The sequence below is a fragment of the Octopus sinensis genome, unplaced genomic scaffold, assembly GCF_006345805.1.
Source record: "Octopus sinensis unplaced genomic scaffold, ASM634580v1 Contig08738, whole genome shotgun sequence".
NCBI lineage: Eukaryota > Metazoa > Mollusca > Cephalopoda > Octopoda > Octopodidae > Octopus > Octopus sinensis.
This window is the reverse complement of record NW_021831285.1, coordinates 148,904-166,359: the sequence shown is the minus strand read 5'-3', so window position 1 is coordinate 166,359 and position 17,456 is coordinate 148,904. Positions and strand designations below refer to the sequence as shown.

Here is a 17,456-nt window from a genome sequence, read left to right as displayed (position 1 = left end):
TCAAATGCTTATAATTTTAAATAAATAATACGCATTTAATGACAGTCAATTGATAAATATTCAGCATTTCTTTCTTTTAGAGTAAATTTACTGCAATGCGACTGCGTTCGTTACCCAAGGACACTCTTAAATAAAATGTTGACATCATAATTTATTGTTATAGACACAATTAACACTTTATTGGTGGTTAAACTTTTCAGATTGAATAATCTGGAGGGCCATCTTGTTAGAGTGATTGTGCTTGAATACCTCGTCTACAATGAGCATACAAAATACTAACAAAAATTAATTCCATTAATCCGTAAATGAATCATTGTGAACTCAATGAAGGCACCCCCAAGGAAAAAAAGTGGCAAAAATGCAACAAAACCTAGCTGTTTCTGTCCAGGCCAATTCGATATGACTTTACCGTGTATTTTATTCCCAAACATGACACTAACTAAACAAAACACATTATTTAAAAATAATTAATCAAATCACATTTTATATTTATCAAAAAAATGAGGTTCATCGGAAGAAGCAGTGAGCCCTAAGACATATTGAATGACATCTCCTTAGACAATTTCCTGGGGTGGAATACTCTTAATATTCTGCAGAGTAGTGTTGTAGGCATGCTTCATCTCTTCCATTCTCCCGACCTCCTCCGACAGACGGACGTACGCCTTCTCAGCTGCCTGCAACTCATCTCCCTTTTCGGACAGACACCCTCTACACCAATCAAATTACATTACCACTTTAATCGACCAATCTCCTCAGTGAGGGTCTCAGTCTCCGCTGAGTGAGCCTCCTCCTGCCTCAATCCACTCTCTAGACACCCTGCCAATCTCTCCTCGACTCTAAAATGAGGAGGTGACCCTACTTCGTTATTTTCTGGGCACAATTCATCAATTCCTGTTCCAAGAATGTGACTGTATTTGCCTTTTCTTTGAGCCTTTCTTCCATTTCCTTCGCATAAATAACCCTCTCAGTCTCCATTGACTCAATTTGGTCCTTCAAGGCTAAGATTTGTTCGTCTTTGGGCGAATTTGAAGCAGAGATCTCATTCTGACTGTCTTTGGACTGTTCGTATGAATTCAACTGCTCTGCAAGGTCGGCTATTTCTTCCTATTGATTTTGAACTTTGGAATAAACTTGTAAATCGACATTGAACTGCTTTAAAGATATGTTTTCTCTCTTTAGGCTTTCTGTTCATAAAAAATGCAAAAACACCTTCGTTTGTCCCTTCGTTTTTATTCTCAAGTTGACGCACAAGGACATTAATTGTGTCAATATTTTCGCGCCTATAACAATCAAATTCTTCTTTCAGGTTAACCAGTTCGGAATTCTAAAAATAAATGAAACAAATCAACTTTAATATTCAACTGATTCAAATAATCAGCACATTTCTGTTCAAGTGAGCATAATTGTTCTTGAAAATCCGATTTAAGCTGCTTGACCATGCTCTCGTGGCTATTTTGTACCTTCCAAAGAGCGTCCTGAGAGGTGAGGTGGACAATCTCCTGATTGAGGGCCCTCACGTGGTCCCGACTCCTCGAAAGTTCTTCTCTCAACTGCACTCCACATCACACAAATACATTCTCGTTTATATTTCTCAATTTTTGTAGCGTTTCTGACTGCTCCTGCAATTCCTCTCTCGTGATTTGTGTCTTTTTGAGATTGACTATTTCTGCTTGTTTTTCTTCCACAGTAAGATCGGCCAGGATTGCTCTGTGCTTGAGGTCACGAATTTGGCAGGTCAGGCGGTCCCTTTGATCCTCGTGGTCCTTTTTTATTTCGTCCAGATACTCGCCTCGCCTTTTGTAGAGAGATTCGAGTTGGTTGTACTTTTGTTGAAGAACTTTTATTAATAAAACATTTTACTGTTTAAATTATATATATTTAAATTATTTATGTTTTCGTGTTCATTATTTATGCAGGAATTTATTAGATTTCTACTATTTTGTGTGTTTTCTTGTGGTGTCGTTAGTTCTACGTTTTATTTGAAATAAATTCTACTTTCATCGTAGTGAATTTGACTCTGATGCCAAATAGTGTCCTTCAACTTTATTTTTAATAATTAAATACATGTAATACCGTGTCTGGATGAAATACTCTGCTAAAAACATTCTTAGATTCTTCCCCATCATTTTGCCTATTTGTCATGAGTGTCAATTACCAAATTTCTGATGGATTTATGTGAAATTTAGATAAATCTGGCACACATAATTCCTCTTCCAAGTCCCCCAGTTCGCTGTCAAGTGTTTTTAGGATCTGTTGACTGATGTGGCTTAAGTCAACACTATCATGGAGAGATTCCTCTTCCTGGATGAGCATATCAGGGGTTTGATATAATTGACTGAGCTCGAATGGCAGATCGTGGTTCATTGTAAAAATATCCACAGATTTATGTGGTTACAAATATTTTATTAATTATAATTTATTTTTTTATTAGTAATTTTTTTATAATTATTAAATTGATCACTTTTTAAGATGTATTCGAATTAAAAATTTTATTTTTTCTGGTTACCCTAGTTATAATAAAATATAAATCAAAGAGAGGGAAATTGTTGTTAATTTTTGTGGTATTCAAAAATGCCAATTAATGTGACCTTATCTGATGAATCCGATCTTTTAAAAGACTTGGCAAGGACAGTTTCTCAGATAATCATTTCTTCTTTTGACTCTGCTTTTCAGAGACAAGTCCAGACAATGTTAAAGGGAGATTTATAATTAGTGATGTCTAGGCTGACAGTCATTCCAAAATATACTCACGCATACATTCCTCTCTTGTGAATACCTACTGCCAGTCAAGCAATGTTGATATTCACGACAATTGTAGTCAATCAATCTCTCCTGAATTGTCAGATTTCTCTGACAGTTTCAATTCATTTTAACCGCCAGTTATTAAAAATTACACGTTTGTTACTTTTTTGTGACTTTCCACATAAACCAAGTGTTTGGAAATTTTCTAAGTTGTTAAGTAGATGCCATCCATCGTCACGAGACATGAAAATCGAACCTTTTTAGCTTTTTTTGTAAGTTAGATCTTTGAGTGTGATGATTTGCTGAAGAGCTTACGACTTGAGACTTCCAAAGTGTGGATGCGGAGTCAAGAAAGAAGTGGATTAGTGATGGGAAAAGAGGGAGGTTTTTGTCTTAGCACCGACTCTTGTATTTGTTTCCTAATTGACACTAAATTGGGGGCAGCAAAAATAAATTGCGAAGCCGCATTTGAGAACCACTGGGTAAAGTCATTAATCCGGGAAATTATGTTAATTCCCTCGAAAACTCATTATTTAATCTTATTCTCCAGTTATAAGTGCATAAAATAGTTAGATGTCTGAATTTGAAAATCAAAAATCTCTTTTTACCAAAAATGTTGAAAACTTTAAATCTAACCGAAAAAAATTTAATTTTTAACATTACTGAATATTACAATTTTTACAGAAAATGGAGAAAATAAAAACAAAATTAACTAAAAAAACTAAGAGAATATCAATGCCTATTTCTTTATGACCAAAAATGTTGAGTTTGTCGATAAAATTTTTTGGGATGCAACCATGAGAGCTAAAATTCCATTAATTCGTCACGTAAAATTAAATGATTCAAGTGTAATCGCAGTAATAATAAAAATTGAAGATCAAACTTAATAAAAAAACGGAATACTCAACCAAATGTATTTAAGAAATCAATTTTAATACAAAAACGGAATACTCAACCAAATGTATTTAAGAAATCAATTTTAATACAAAAACGGAATACTCAACCAAATGTATTTAAGAAATCAATTTAGAGTATGCAAAGAAAAATTTTAAAATCCAAATGATGTCAAAGAAACAGATATCACTATCGAGATATGTCAGCCTGAGCTATTCGTGTAGTTCCGACTTTTATTAAAGAGGATAAATGTTCATCAGTTAGTTTTGTTCTTTGAGCAGTTTTTGTCATTTTCATACATGAAAAAAGCTGTTCACATACATATGTCGAACCAAACATAGCAATGAGCCGCATGTTTGACACCCCTGGCCTTAACTATAAGACATAAAACAAAAAGCACATGGTTGGAAAATACAGAAAACAAAATTTCGAAATTAGCAGCTGAAATTAAATTAGTGAATTCCTTTTCGAGACAAGCATTACCTCAATCTGAAAAGAAAAATGTAATGGATATTCTCTGCCGCTACGGATATAAGAAATCTAAAAAGGGAGAGCTAATGAGAATTGAGGCTTTAATGAATGATCTAATCAGAATTAAAGAGAAACAAATATCAATTTATAACTCGAGGAAAGAGTTCCGAAAAGACAATGCGTGCTTTGAATTAAACCGCAGAAGGTTTTACCGAAACTTATCATCGAATAATGAAGTAACCTTATATGGCTTTGATGATTATGAGTGTTTGTTATTCTGGGAGGACGTCTGGAGAAAGAAAAATATGGATCACGTTTCGTATAATTGTGTGGATGTGAGGTCTACCGGTGGTGAAGCTATGGAACCTTAATTCACAAATGAGTTGGTTAAAGATATGCTCAAATGCCTGATTGGAAGGCGTGCGGATGTGATGGAACGTAAAACTTTTTCATCAAGAAAATGAAATCATTACATGAATTCTTGTGTAATGAAGTAATCCGGATAATCAAGGGTGATTACATGCCCGAGAGTTGGTTTTACACGGGATTAACTTACTTGATTCCAAAAAAGGATGATTGTGAGAATCCAAAGGATTTACGTCCTATAACGTGTATGCCAACTTTGTACAAGCTTGTAACGAAGTGTGTGAATGTTAAACTCTTTGACTTTGTGGATGGATTTGGACTGATTTCAGACAATCAACTCGGAACCGGAAAGCAATGTCAGGGTGCCAAAGAGCAAGCACTTATTAATCAATGCTTGAACAAGGAGTATGGAAACAGTCTGTACTCTACTTGGGTGGATGTAAAGAAAGCCTTTGACTCGGTTGATCACCAATTTTTATTCCACATATTGGACAGCTCTGGAATTCCACTCTGGATTATTAACTTTGTGAAAAGTATAGTCAAGAAGTGGAAAGTAAATCTACATCTGGAAAGTAAATCTACATTTTGCAAGGAGATTCATTATCCCCATTGCTATTTGTTATGGTAATGGATCCCCTAAGCAGGATCCTGAACTCTAAATTTCCCAAATTGCAAATTAATCAGTAGGATCTAAATATGTTGACATTTTCTACCAATCACCTATATTTTATTGACGATCTAAAGATATTTGCTCTTAAAGAGGACACTGTTATTAAAATGATGGAAGCTGTTAAAGAATTTTTTGACATGAACTCTGAAAAATCGGCCTCTAATGTCAAATCTTTATCATGCTGCGAGACTTTGGAAGGAATCAATGGATATCGCTATTTGGACGTATTTGAAGATGGAGGAAGTAATGTCCTCAAGAATAAAGTTATTTATTTGTTAAATCACCAAGACCACGCTAAAAACCGAACAAATGTCACGTGATCCCGATGCACTCAACCAGGGACCTCATCCTCGCTCGGTGGTCTTTCCACGAGCCCACACAAGATCGCACAGGGCGGCGGGCCGTTTTTGGCGGAGCAGTCGCTGACGGGCCCAGGTTCAGCTTGATGAGGTCTTCCAGAGAGGCTGGACCGGGGCGTTGGCTATCATGTGACCAACGATCGGTTAATCTGAGGGCCCTTTGTTGGGCCTCCTCGATTCGCCTCCTGTTGGACCACGATAGCCAAGAATAAAGTTATGAATTCAATAATGGAGAATGTAAAAAAAGAATAACTATGTTGTCAAAAACAAAGTTGAATTCGGTGAATTTATTGGTACTTTTGTCGAAATAATTCTAGATACCTGGTTAGAGAATTGTAGATTGCCATTTGAGGATGTCATCGCCGCCTACTATACTTATGAGTTACGATAGGCATACCTTCAAATGGCTTCATCACGAATACAATTGGGGTGAACATACATATGTCGATTGGGCTATGTTTTTACGTGAAGTCTGTGTGGACGCACTTGTTAAAAGATCTGACGGCAAAATTGGTATTATTAATGTTTATTTCAGGTGGTCCTGGTATGATTGTGGAGGTAGACGAGAGTATGTTTTCCAAACGGAAAAACAACTCTGGAAGAGTTTTACCAAAACAGTGGGTCTTCGGTGGTATTTGTCGAGCCACCAAACAGTGTTTTCTGCAACCAGTCGCGGATAGGAGCAGAGAAACACTGCTCAGTCTAGTAATTCGATATGTCGAGGTGGGAAGCATTATTTATAGTGACTGCTGGAAAGGTTAGCATTATTTGATTAACATTTAGGGTATTCAACTGATCAATTGGTTGAAAACGGCTACCACACGAAACCGTTAACCATAAGTAAGGAAATATAATATATTCAGAAAATTCTTTGTGGATCCAACGACGGGAGTGCACACCCAGACAGTAGAACGAATGTGGGGAAGTGCAAAATGCAAGAATAAAGCTCAAAGAGGAGCTGTAAGACATCTCTGGGATCTTATTTCGCAGGTTTTTTAGTTAGTTATTTTTTCAGAATTTATGTGGCGAAAACAAATACAGAACTATAAGGAATCTTTTGCACAGATTGTAAAAGACATAAATTCCTTCTACAGTCCTGGAATTTGGATGCCGCGTACTAAAATGACTAAATTGGTTAAATAAATTTTTAAATAATTTTAATAACCATTTAAATATTTGATAGAGGGTTATAAATTAAATAATCTATTTTTCACTAAAAAAATTAATTAATTTTAATTATCTTCTAAAAAAACTGCGACCACTTCGACAAAAGTACCAATTTATTCTATGCCATAAATGAATATGCATTGTCCCTATATGATTATTATATTGGGCTAATTAATATTGAGCCATGTGAATTTGATGACATTGATAAACAAATACGTCGACTGCTCACGACACTCAAGTTACATCTCCTGCCTGCAAATAAAGAAAGGCTGTATTTAGACCGCAAAACTTTTGGAAGAGGACTTGCCTCCATCTAGTTCAAGAGCGAATTAATACTCATGCAATTCCTTAAAAGCTTGGAAAAACACTCGGCTGTGTGTTTGCGAAGGTCGGGGATTCTGCGAGTTATTAAAACAAAGAAATGCCATTTGGCTACAATCGCAGGATTTCTTACCTCTAAATACGCTATTGCTGACACAGAAAGCATAAATACTAATTTTCTCAAAGACATTCAGAAAAAATATTTGCTGAACAAAATAAAGTTCAAGTCACTACACTCTGTTATGTTCAAATGCTTGGATGAATCAAATGTCGATCTTTCTACTTCCTCAGAATGGTTAGCCAAAGGAAATAATGGCCCCCGAAGTGAAGCATTATACTGTCTTCTGCAAGATAGAAATTTGTTTTTTGCAAGCACGAGGCCGTTATGCAATCATTGTAAAAAAGTAAACAAACTGTTGATCATCTGGCCACTCAGTGTGGTAAAATGCTCAATAGCGATTACCTCCGAAGACATGACGAAGTGGTTAAATGTGTCCATATTCATATTTGTCGAATGTATGGAATTAAAAAGAACAGGAAATTAAAGACTCATTCAGTTCAGTCGATATTGTCAACTCAAAATGTGGGAATTAGAGTTGACACGTCAATTATAACAGAAAATAAAGTCAACTTCAATAAACGGATATCTTTGTTTATGACAAAATTAAAAAGTAAATAACCTTAATCGAAGTGGCAACATCTCAGGACCGCTAAACAAGTGGAAGTTGAGAAACTTCACAATATGATCCTTGCAAATGCACTTTCACTACTCTAAACGAAATTATTTTATTATTATTTGCAACATACGTAGAATCATATTAGTTATAATTTTACTCGTGCAGCATTAAAAACAATCCTTTGAACCAGCCTCCTCCAACCTCCTCTGTCGTGAGCGAGTTTCCTCAGCTCGTCCAGATCCTCACCACTCCTTAGCCTTTTCTTCACACATTTCAGGTCTCCGTCAAGTGTTTCCGGCAGCGTAACACGTGGACGTCCACGGAAGCTCGATCCCTCTTTCAGGAAGTAGCCCTCCATTGCTATGTTAGCTGGGGCAAGCATGTCCATTCGTAGAATATGGCCAAATAACCTCCACCGCATATGACGATTTCCACACTCAGAGGGCCAGTTCTGCATCTATTGTATAGCGATTCCTGGTTGATTCTTATAGGCCAGTTCAATCCCAGTAGGGATCTAAGTTGCCTGCGGTGAAAAGAATCGAGTCCACGTTGTTCAGTACTAGACATTCCCCAGGTCGCCGAATTATATGTCAGGATTGGTTTGACAAAGGCTTCATACATCCTCAGACGAAGTGACGTACAGAGTCGTCGTTTGCCGATCCACTCTTTCTTTATCTTGTTCATCGTGGCCCAAGCGAGAGCCTTTCTTCTGACAATATCATGGCCGTCCCCAAGTAGAGAACCGAGTTTGTTCGTTTTGCGCCAGGCTTCACTTGAGCTGCTCTCCATCCTCATGATTTCAACGATGTCGGTTTTTCCAACGTTCATTTTAAGGAACCATCTGTTCAGCTCAGCAGGTGCCACTTCAAGGAGTCGAAGTAAGGCCGATTTGTCGTCTGACACGAAGTCGACGTCATCTGCATATACAATTTCGACGATATTGCCAGCATAGAATTTTCGAAGGTCTCGTAGTGCCGTCTCCAGATAGATCACGAATAGCAACGGCGAGAGGGCGTCTCCCTGAGGGGTACCGACGTTGCACGTGAATTCACGGGAAAACGCCGTGCCGACCCGCACCTTGAGCTTTGTGTTCGATAGTAGTACTCTTATCATATTGACAGAGTCAGGGTCCAGGAATTGTTCCAGTATTTTGAGGAGTAGACCACGGCGTACCGTGTCAAAGGCCCTAGACAGGTCTATTCCCAGGACTGTTGTTGCACTTTTGTATCTCTGGGTGATAGCGCAGTACCACTTGTGGGCCCAGACAGCATCGGCGGTGGATCTTCCTGTCCTAAATCCACTATGACTCGGGGATAGATAGTTGTCCACTTGTTCTCTTATTCGGTTCAGTGTAACTAATCCCAAAAGTTTCCGTAAGGTGTTTAGCAAGATTATAGGGCGTAGATTTTCGACAGGCCCAGCCTGCTTGTTAGGCTTTTGGATCGGTATTAATAATCCGGAATCAAGACCGAGGAATTCCTTTTTCATAAACATACCATTGAGTAGCTCCGCCAGTTTGTCTGTTAGTGCAGGCGGTCCGTATTTAAACAGTTCTGAATTTATTCCATCCGGTCCAGAGGAGCGGCCATTTTTAAGTTTGGCTATTGCAGTTGATACTTCACCGGTGGTGATAGGTAGGCTGAGATGAGTGGTGTATCCGCTGGTGTAATCGGATATTTCTCCGTGAGCGGTTAATATACTCTCGAAATACGAGGCTATATATTCAGCCTGCTCTTTGGGATTTGTGATGAATCTTCCATTGCTGTCATGGATTTTGAGTTTGTTAGTTTGTTTTTTCCTGTTGAGTAGGCGGATTGCCGTAAACATTTTTGAAGAGTCCTTTAGCTGTTCAATTCCTGCAGCTATTAAGTCGAGTTTGTTAGTGAAGTTTGTCTTGTTCAACATTTTGATTTTTTTTGGGTAGATGAACGTCTATTCTGTAAGATTTGTTTCTTCTTCGGATCAGATGTGTTTTCCAGTTGTAGTCTTAGCTCCTTTTGTTCTTTGATGAGGGCAGGGAGATCAGAGTGTATACCTTTGTTGCATAGTACTTGCGACCGAAGGCCAATTGCCTCGTCGGCTGCCAAGAGGATCCCTTTCATTGTCTCCGCCCAGGCACCTCCTGGAGAAAGTTCGGCATTTATGTTTCCAAGAGATTTCATGATTGACAGTTGGTAGTTGTCTCTGACCAGCGTAGATGAGCACAGTTGTTCGATTTTATGCCTTATCCTTACATCAGCGTTGGGCCCCCTTCGTCGTAGGTCAATTGATGTCTTCATAGCAAACTTGGCAGAGACAATTTTATGATCACTGTAAGTAGCTGCACCTCCATAAGACCTTGAGTCTCGGAGAAGCGATTTTTCCCCGGCTCGACAGACGATGTAGTCAATTTGGTTGAAAATGTTGACGGACCCTGCGGTCGGTGAGGGTCGTTGGCCAGTCCACGTCGTTTTGTGACGCGCGGGATGCTGGAAACCGGTGTTGCATAGGAATAGGTCAAAGACCCGACAGAATTCAGCTAGAACAGTTCCTGGATAGTTTCTGATTCCTCTTCCGTGATGGCCAATAAAACTTTCGTTTCCCTTACGGGTTCCAACTTTCGCATTCCAGTCCCCGGCAACAAACAGAAAGTACGAAGAACCGAGGTCTGTTAATGTCCTTCCTAATTCCTCATAGAAGATATCAAGTTCTTCTGGATTTTTTTGAATACGTCCACTGTGTGGCGCGTAGACATTGACAATTGACGTGAGTCTCCTCGACTTGCTGCTTGAGATTGTACGTAGTTGTAAGACGCTGATCCTATCGCTGACTTTCCAATATCGATATAGTCTGGAGGTGTGGTTCTTGTGTATTGCGAATCCTTGTCCATAATGTATAGATTCTGAGGGAAGCAGTATTAGGCGATAATTTCCGTGTATTTCGTCAAGTCCGTGTTTTACTTTAGTCTCCTGTAGACAGCATATAGAGCCCTGGTATTTTTCGAGATCAGTACATAGAAGGTGCCTCTTAGCCACGGTTTTCAGACCTCTGACATTGAAGGTAAGGATTGTTAGTTCATTAGATTGTTTCGAATGCTTAATAGACATTAGTGCAAGAGAGGCACGTCACCACCTCAACCAAAAAAAAAATGCAAGTTTAAAATTATCCCGTGTTCTGACCTGGGATGGTGTTGTTCACAAGATGCTCAAAAATTATATGGATAAACTATATATTGAAAATTTACAATGACATACATCCAATCGATTGTGCTCAAAAGGACGCTAGAAGCATGATAATTGACACAAAGCATGGAATGAGATAACTGGCGAGGAATATGCCTCTGCGACCGATCAACTAGTAGAAATGGCATGCCGCCAGGACACTCCATTCAAAGATAAAAGACGCACAACAACTGACGCAGAGATAGAGAATGAAGAGGAACAAGCAGCAGACTCTTCTCCTAAAAGGAGAAGAGAGACTACCAATCAGGATTGAAAGTCCTAATTAAATATTTTAACCTTAATTAAATTTTGGTTTCGTAAATAAATTGGTTTATATGTGTCACTTCGAAAGGCTCTGGACTTGGTTAGAAAAATTACTTAGTTAATTAGTTTCTTTTTTAATAAACTAGTATATTATATGTGACCGTCACATTAAAAAAACAAGATGAAAATAAAATAAACGCATTAATGGCATTCGATGGAACTGACCCAAAAGAAATAAATTACGAAAAAAATGAATGCTCGGAAAATGAACAGAAAAATATGAAGATTCTGGAAAATCTTCAAAAATCGGAGAGAAAATAAAGAAAATGGCGATATGATGAGGAAAATATAAACGTAGGAGATGAAATGATTATAAGACATAATAATGATTGAAATGTTTCAAGATATGGAAAAAATGTAATCAAAAATGTTAATGTCTCGATACTTGCTAAAATTTTAAAATAAATAGTTGAAGCTTTGGCCACATAGGAACAGTATCAAGGAGTATTTGCAATTCGCCTTATTAACACACACTATAAAAAACGCCACAAAATGAGTACGCGTGTAACATGTGCAGAATTAAAAATATTCAAAACGATTACAAGAAAAATTGTATTAGTACCACTACCGTTCATAATGTTTATCAGAATTTGAAAATGTCTTCATATCAATTGTTTTAAAATAAAAAAAGATCTGAAGAACCAATAAACATGAAAATTGTGAATAGTGATACATAAAATGAAAATGATAAAAATAATTTAAACGAAACGAAAAATTTTATTTCGTTTTATTTACAACTTTTTATAAAAACTCACTTTCTACACTGCCTCCTCTTTCAAATCAAAAGGTGGGTCCACCTCATTACTCACACTCTTCATCCCGAACGTGCTACTGCATTAACCATTTTCCTCAGGACGCAGAGTTTATTCAGCAATTCATTTCTGCATAAAATAGGCCAAATCCTTTCTTTCACCCTCAAGTCTGCAATATTCTACTTATTTTCTTATCTTTTCATTAAATAAACGAATTCAGTCCAAAAAAAAGTGTGTCTTTGGTTATTCTGTTCCAACAGATAAAGACTATGAATTGTAAATAGCAAATATACTAATCATCAATTTTCACGATTTGATTTGGTTTTTTATAAGTTTGTATTTTTGGAATTTAAATGTAGTCAATTCTAATTGTCGGAGCAGTAGATTTACAAGATTTTGGTATTCAATGGCATTTTTAAGTAAAACTAAGATTATATAACATCTTTTAAAAATATCATTTTTTTAATTAAAATGACGCTAAACCCTTTTTATATCAAATTATTTTCGTTTTTAATTTAATGTCAAAATGTGTAAATCGACCTGTTAAGTATACACAAGTCACCATCCTGCTTGTGACCAGCGCGGGAAACACAAAATATCTTTACAAATCTTTATCAAATTAACGACGGTAGACATCCTAACCTAATAAATGTCTCCTCGACGAGCTCTTACCAAATAAATCGTATTTTAAATAAAATACTACAAATCGAGTGAATATTCAGAAAACGGCCTGAGTTGATGGAATGAAATGGAATCCAATAGCCATTCCAGAACAACCAAATGAACCCTGCCTTCGTCACGATAGCCTAAAATACACAAAACCACGTACGAATCAAATTCGGCAAAATGAACTCGTCGATGACCTCAACAACAACCACCGACTTTCGAAACGAATTGGACATGTTCGAAAAATCCCCAAACTTGCACCAGCAAGCATGACGAGACAATTCAAGTCCTCTACAAATCCCCGCAACAAACAAACCCAACAAAATCATGGAAAAACTCCAACACAGCATATTTCCATCCCCTCAAACAACCTTTTGCTATCAACCCGACTCTTCTTTGGCCATAATGCAGCTTCCCGAAATCAGTGTCTCCGATAACTTCATAAATCTCCTTCGAATTCCAAACAGACCAGTTCAACCTCAGAAATCCATTTTTTGTGTACAAGACTGTCAATAACCCAGGCTGAGTCGACAACCCAGCAACCCTGTGCCACTCCATTCAAGTATTTGAGAGTACGACTGCACAGTCCAGAGGAACCTGGACAAAATAAGGTCACAATGCCGACCTTCAACGACCACATGGGATGTCACATTCGCATTAAAACTAGTGCTATAACTCACTCCAAAAAAGTCTGAAAAATGGAGAATTTGTTGCTATTTTAAATAATCTGGACATATAAAGCTTACAACAATCTCAGAACCGAGACCAGAGGAGACCAAGGAATAGTTCTCCTTCCCCACTGAACTCGGAGTGGTCTGAGAGTCAGCGTACTTGTGATCAGACGTCCGAGGAGAGGTGGAAGTGACGAAAACCGTTTCTAATACATCGTGGTTTATTTCTCTATAATTAGAACTATATATTCTCACAGTCCCCCATTTTGGGAGTCGGATTCAAACAGGTCTTGAGACATGTCCTCTATTCCCATTCCATTGCCCATTTGAGAATCAAAGTTGTCGATAGTGACAAGAGTAAGTTCCTTATTGAAGGACTCATCAAATAATTCCGAGATCTTCTGTCCAGAAGAGACGGAGTCATCATGTATAACAGTGGAGACATCATTCTGTTTGTTGCTTGGAGAACTCAAATTCTCAAAACGAGAAGAGACGGAGTCATCATGTATAACAGTGGAGACATCAGTCTGTTTGTTGTTTGGAGAACTCAATTTTCAAAACGAGAAGAGACGGAGTCATTATATATAACAGGGGAGACACCTTCTGTTTGTGGCTTGGAAAACTCAATTTTCAAAACGAGAAGAGACAGAGTCAACATGTATAACAGAGGAGAAATCAGTCTGTTTGTTGTTTGGAAAACTCAAATTTTCAAAACGGGATTCTTCGTTGGTCAATGAGTGGAAAATGTGAGAGTTTTCATCGGCTTGGACAGTCGAGTTGTGATTAGTGGAATCAATCCAATCGTCTAAAGTTGCATTCCTGACGACGATTGGGTTTTTATAATTTTTGTAACAATTTTTACTGCCCATAGGAATTGTGCCCAAATAGCTAATTTGACTGTCTTTCTGATTGGTCAAAGTGTCATTGAGTGATTGATTGTGAGAGTTTTCCACCTCGTGTAGTTTTTTTGAATTATTTTTAGTGCATTTGATCACTTTATTTCTTTTTATAACTGGAAGTGATGATAATTCAGCCTTGAATGCTAACAATATAAAAAGACAAAACATTTTCCTTTGATTTCTTCTTTCACAGTTTTTTTAATTTTCTGCAATTTTGCTGCCAAATCAGAATGATTACGTCATTCCAGCAGAACTGAAACATGACCACTGATTACTTGTGCGTGTATTTGTGGGAACAGACAGGACAGTAATAGTCAAGGTGGTCAGCTGGCATGTCAACACACTCGCTATATGAACTATATATAACTCAATACTGGCAAAATGAATGTCCACAGTGAATAATGACTGCCTTCAACAAGTAATTAGAACTAAAAATTTAAAGCCTGTAACTACCAGAGGTTGCAGCTTAGTAAATTTTCCATATTCATTATAATTTCATTTACTTTGCAAATTGATGACGAACGAACCATCTAAACAGGAGCCAAATGTATTTTATTTTTGAATTATAAATAAGATTAATATTCAACACAATAATTAATTGATCCGAAATATTAATTTCATTTTTTACAAGAAAAAAGTGTCCCGAGCCTTTGAGTCGATATAGAGTCTTTATATTGCTAAGTCTAGGGTCGCTTGTGGCATGGATGGGTTCGTTTACATTTCGACAGCAGTTTTTGTGAATAGGAAAAGTGATAAAAGTTTCTGGCTGTTCTGTTTTTCTGCAAAAATATAATAGAATTTTTTATTTATCTCACATATATTTACATTCTCAAACGATTAATGATTTTTTGAATATTAATTTTTTAATAATGTCCTCCGATGAAATACTTTTACACTCCTCATCTTTTAGAGGAAGATCAAGGAATAGGCTTCCATCCGTTTTACATCAAAACCTTGATTGGAAAAGGGCTGACATCGGAAAATGACATTGAGGTCCTAAAAGAACTATCGAGGTAGAGAGGCAACTGGAAGCGATTAAAAAACGCATCCAAAAGAGGGTAACACCAGCGCGATTACTTTACTAAAACTGTTTTGTGGTTTGTTTATTAGAATGTCAAAGACCTCTATAAGATCTACGGTGACCGTCTGTTTTAACAGGAATTTCCTTTGAGATTGAAAAATGAGAAAAAGTTGCGATTGTTGAAGCAGATGGAATTGCATAATTGGAAAATGACTCTCAAACAAAAAATAATATACAGCGATACAAATAAAAAACGGAACAGCCAATTTCTCAATTTCTTTCTATATAATGCTTTTTTTATAACTCTGTAAAAATAGAGAATTTTATTTTGTTCTCTTTTTTATTTTGTTTGGACAAAACTGGATTTAATTACGGTCCGAAATATAAGTTGTTTTTATTTTTTTAAGGCTAAAGTTATGTTTGTCTTCTAAAAATTCTATTTTTGTTAAAATAAATCATGCATTCAATAGAAAAAAATCGAGAAAATGAGTGTTCCGTTTTTTATTTGTATCGCTGTACCATAGGAGTATATCGAGAATAGCAAGCCGGACATCATCTTACTCGACTGTATTGATATGCTAATTCTAAAAAGCCTTGGTCTGAGACTCCCCGAAGTGGAATCTTCACAGAGACATTGGGACGAAATCTGGTGCAGGGAGACTTACAGAGTTATCGAACTGTGCATGGACCAAGAACGATCATATGTCTCAGATCGGGTGCACAACCCAATTCTGGCTCCTGGATAAGCGCTTGTCCTATTGCGTCTACCGGCTGTAAACTGGACGACGATACCATTAGGATCGGCCTATGTCTACGTCTCGGCTTACCGATGTGCACCCCACACCCCTGCAAATGTGGAAAGAGGATTGGTCCATTGGGAAGGCACGCACTTTCTTGCACTCGTAGTGCCGGTCGTTTTCCCCGACATTCCGCCGCCAATGACATCATCAAAAGGGCCATGGACGCTGCCGGATTCCACTCTCAACTCGAACCAGCTGGTCTCGATAGAGGGGATGGCAAACGCCCAGACGGCGTAACCATCTACCCGTACACGAGAGGGAAAGCACTTGTTTGGATTTTACCTGCCCTGACACGTTTGGACCTTCTTCATTCGGAAGTTCGGCATCCTTTCCTGGCTCTGCTGCAAAACGTTCTGAAGAGTTGAAGAAAAAGAAATACTCTTTCCTGGCAGACAGATATCTTTTCCAGCCGATCGCTGTGGAGACTTCCGGAGTCTTTGGAACAGAGAGTTTTTCGTTCATTCGAAGATTGGGTGGTCTAATCACCACAAAAAAACAGGTGATCCGCGGGAGACGTCGTGGCTCTTTCAGAGGATTTCGTGTGCAATTGTCCGCGGAAATTCACACGCTATCCTAGGGTCATACTAATTAATTAAAACTTTATTTGGTCTTTATATACTTAATTTTTTTTAAAAAAAAAACAAAAAAATTCTAAAAAGGGACATCTCATCACATACGGACTCCACATGGAAGTAGATTCTCCGGATGGGATGTCGAGTTTCGTAGCGTTTATTCGGTCCCACTACAATAAAAAAGTGTAAATTGATTGTGAACGTTTTTTAATAATATAAATTCACTTTTCCAAAAAAATTATCAGTTTAACACATGAATTAGAAAACACATGTGTATATTCAATTGTTTAGCTGCTGACTACAGAAAAAGGTAGTATGATCCGAACAAAGTCATTGTAGATAATTTAGTTGGCTATGATTATGCTAATTACAACAAGAAAAAAAATTTCTTGTGGTGTACGGATGGTTGGTTTACAAAATGGAATAACCATATCTATGGACGCATCTACTCAAAATAATAGTGAAAATTGTAATGGAAGAGTAGATTTAAATGTTCATGGTCGTCCTTATTCCTCTGGAAATTCACTCACTGGACCTCCCCAGCTGATATCGACTTTGAAAAATTTACGGATTGAGGTTCAACAACGTATCGAAAGATTGTCGAAGACGAAACTAAATTCGGTGAATTTGTTTAAGGCAATTAATGAACATGCTTTATCTTTGTACAATTATTATATCGGCCTTCTGGATTTGGAACCGTCCGCTTTTGATGAAATTGACAAATTTGTCAGGAAGCTGTTAATGGATCTAAATATTCATATGAAACCAGCCTGTAAGGAGTGCTATATTTGCCGAGGGATAAACTTGGAAGAGGGCTTGCCTCGATTACCTTCAGGTCGGAAAAAATGCTGTTTGACTTTCGTGAAAATCTGGAGAGGCGAAAG

At 37.5% G+C, this 17,456-nt stretch overlaps 1 protein-coding gene across 1 annotated transcript; it reads right to left on the bottom strand.

Moving 5' to 3' along the window:
• Positions 1-9,565: 9,565 nt before the first annotated feature.
• Positions 9,566-10,753, bottom strand: LOC115227965 (craniofacial development protein 2-like). Its single transcript, XM_029798651.1, has one exon. It carries the CDS (start codon positions 10,751-10,753, stop codon positions 9,566-9,568), a length of 1,188 nt encoding a protein of 395 aa, XP_029654511.1.
• Positions 10,754-17,456: the final 6,703 nt, after the last annotated feature.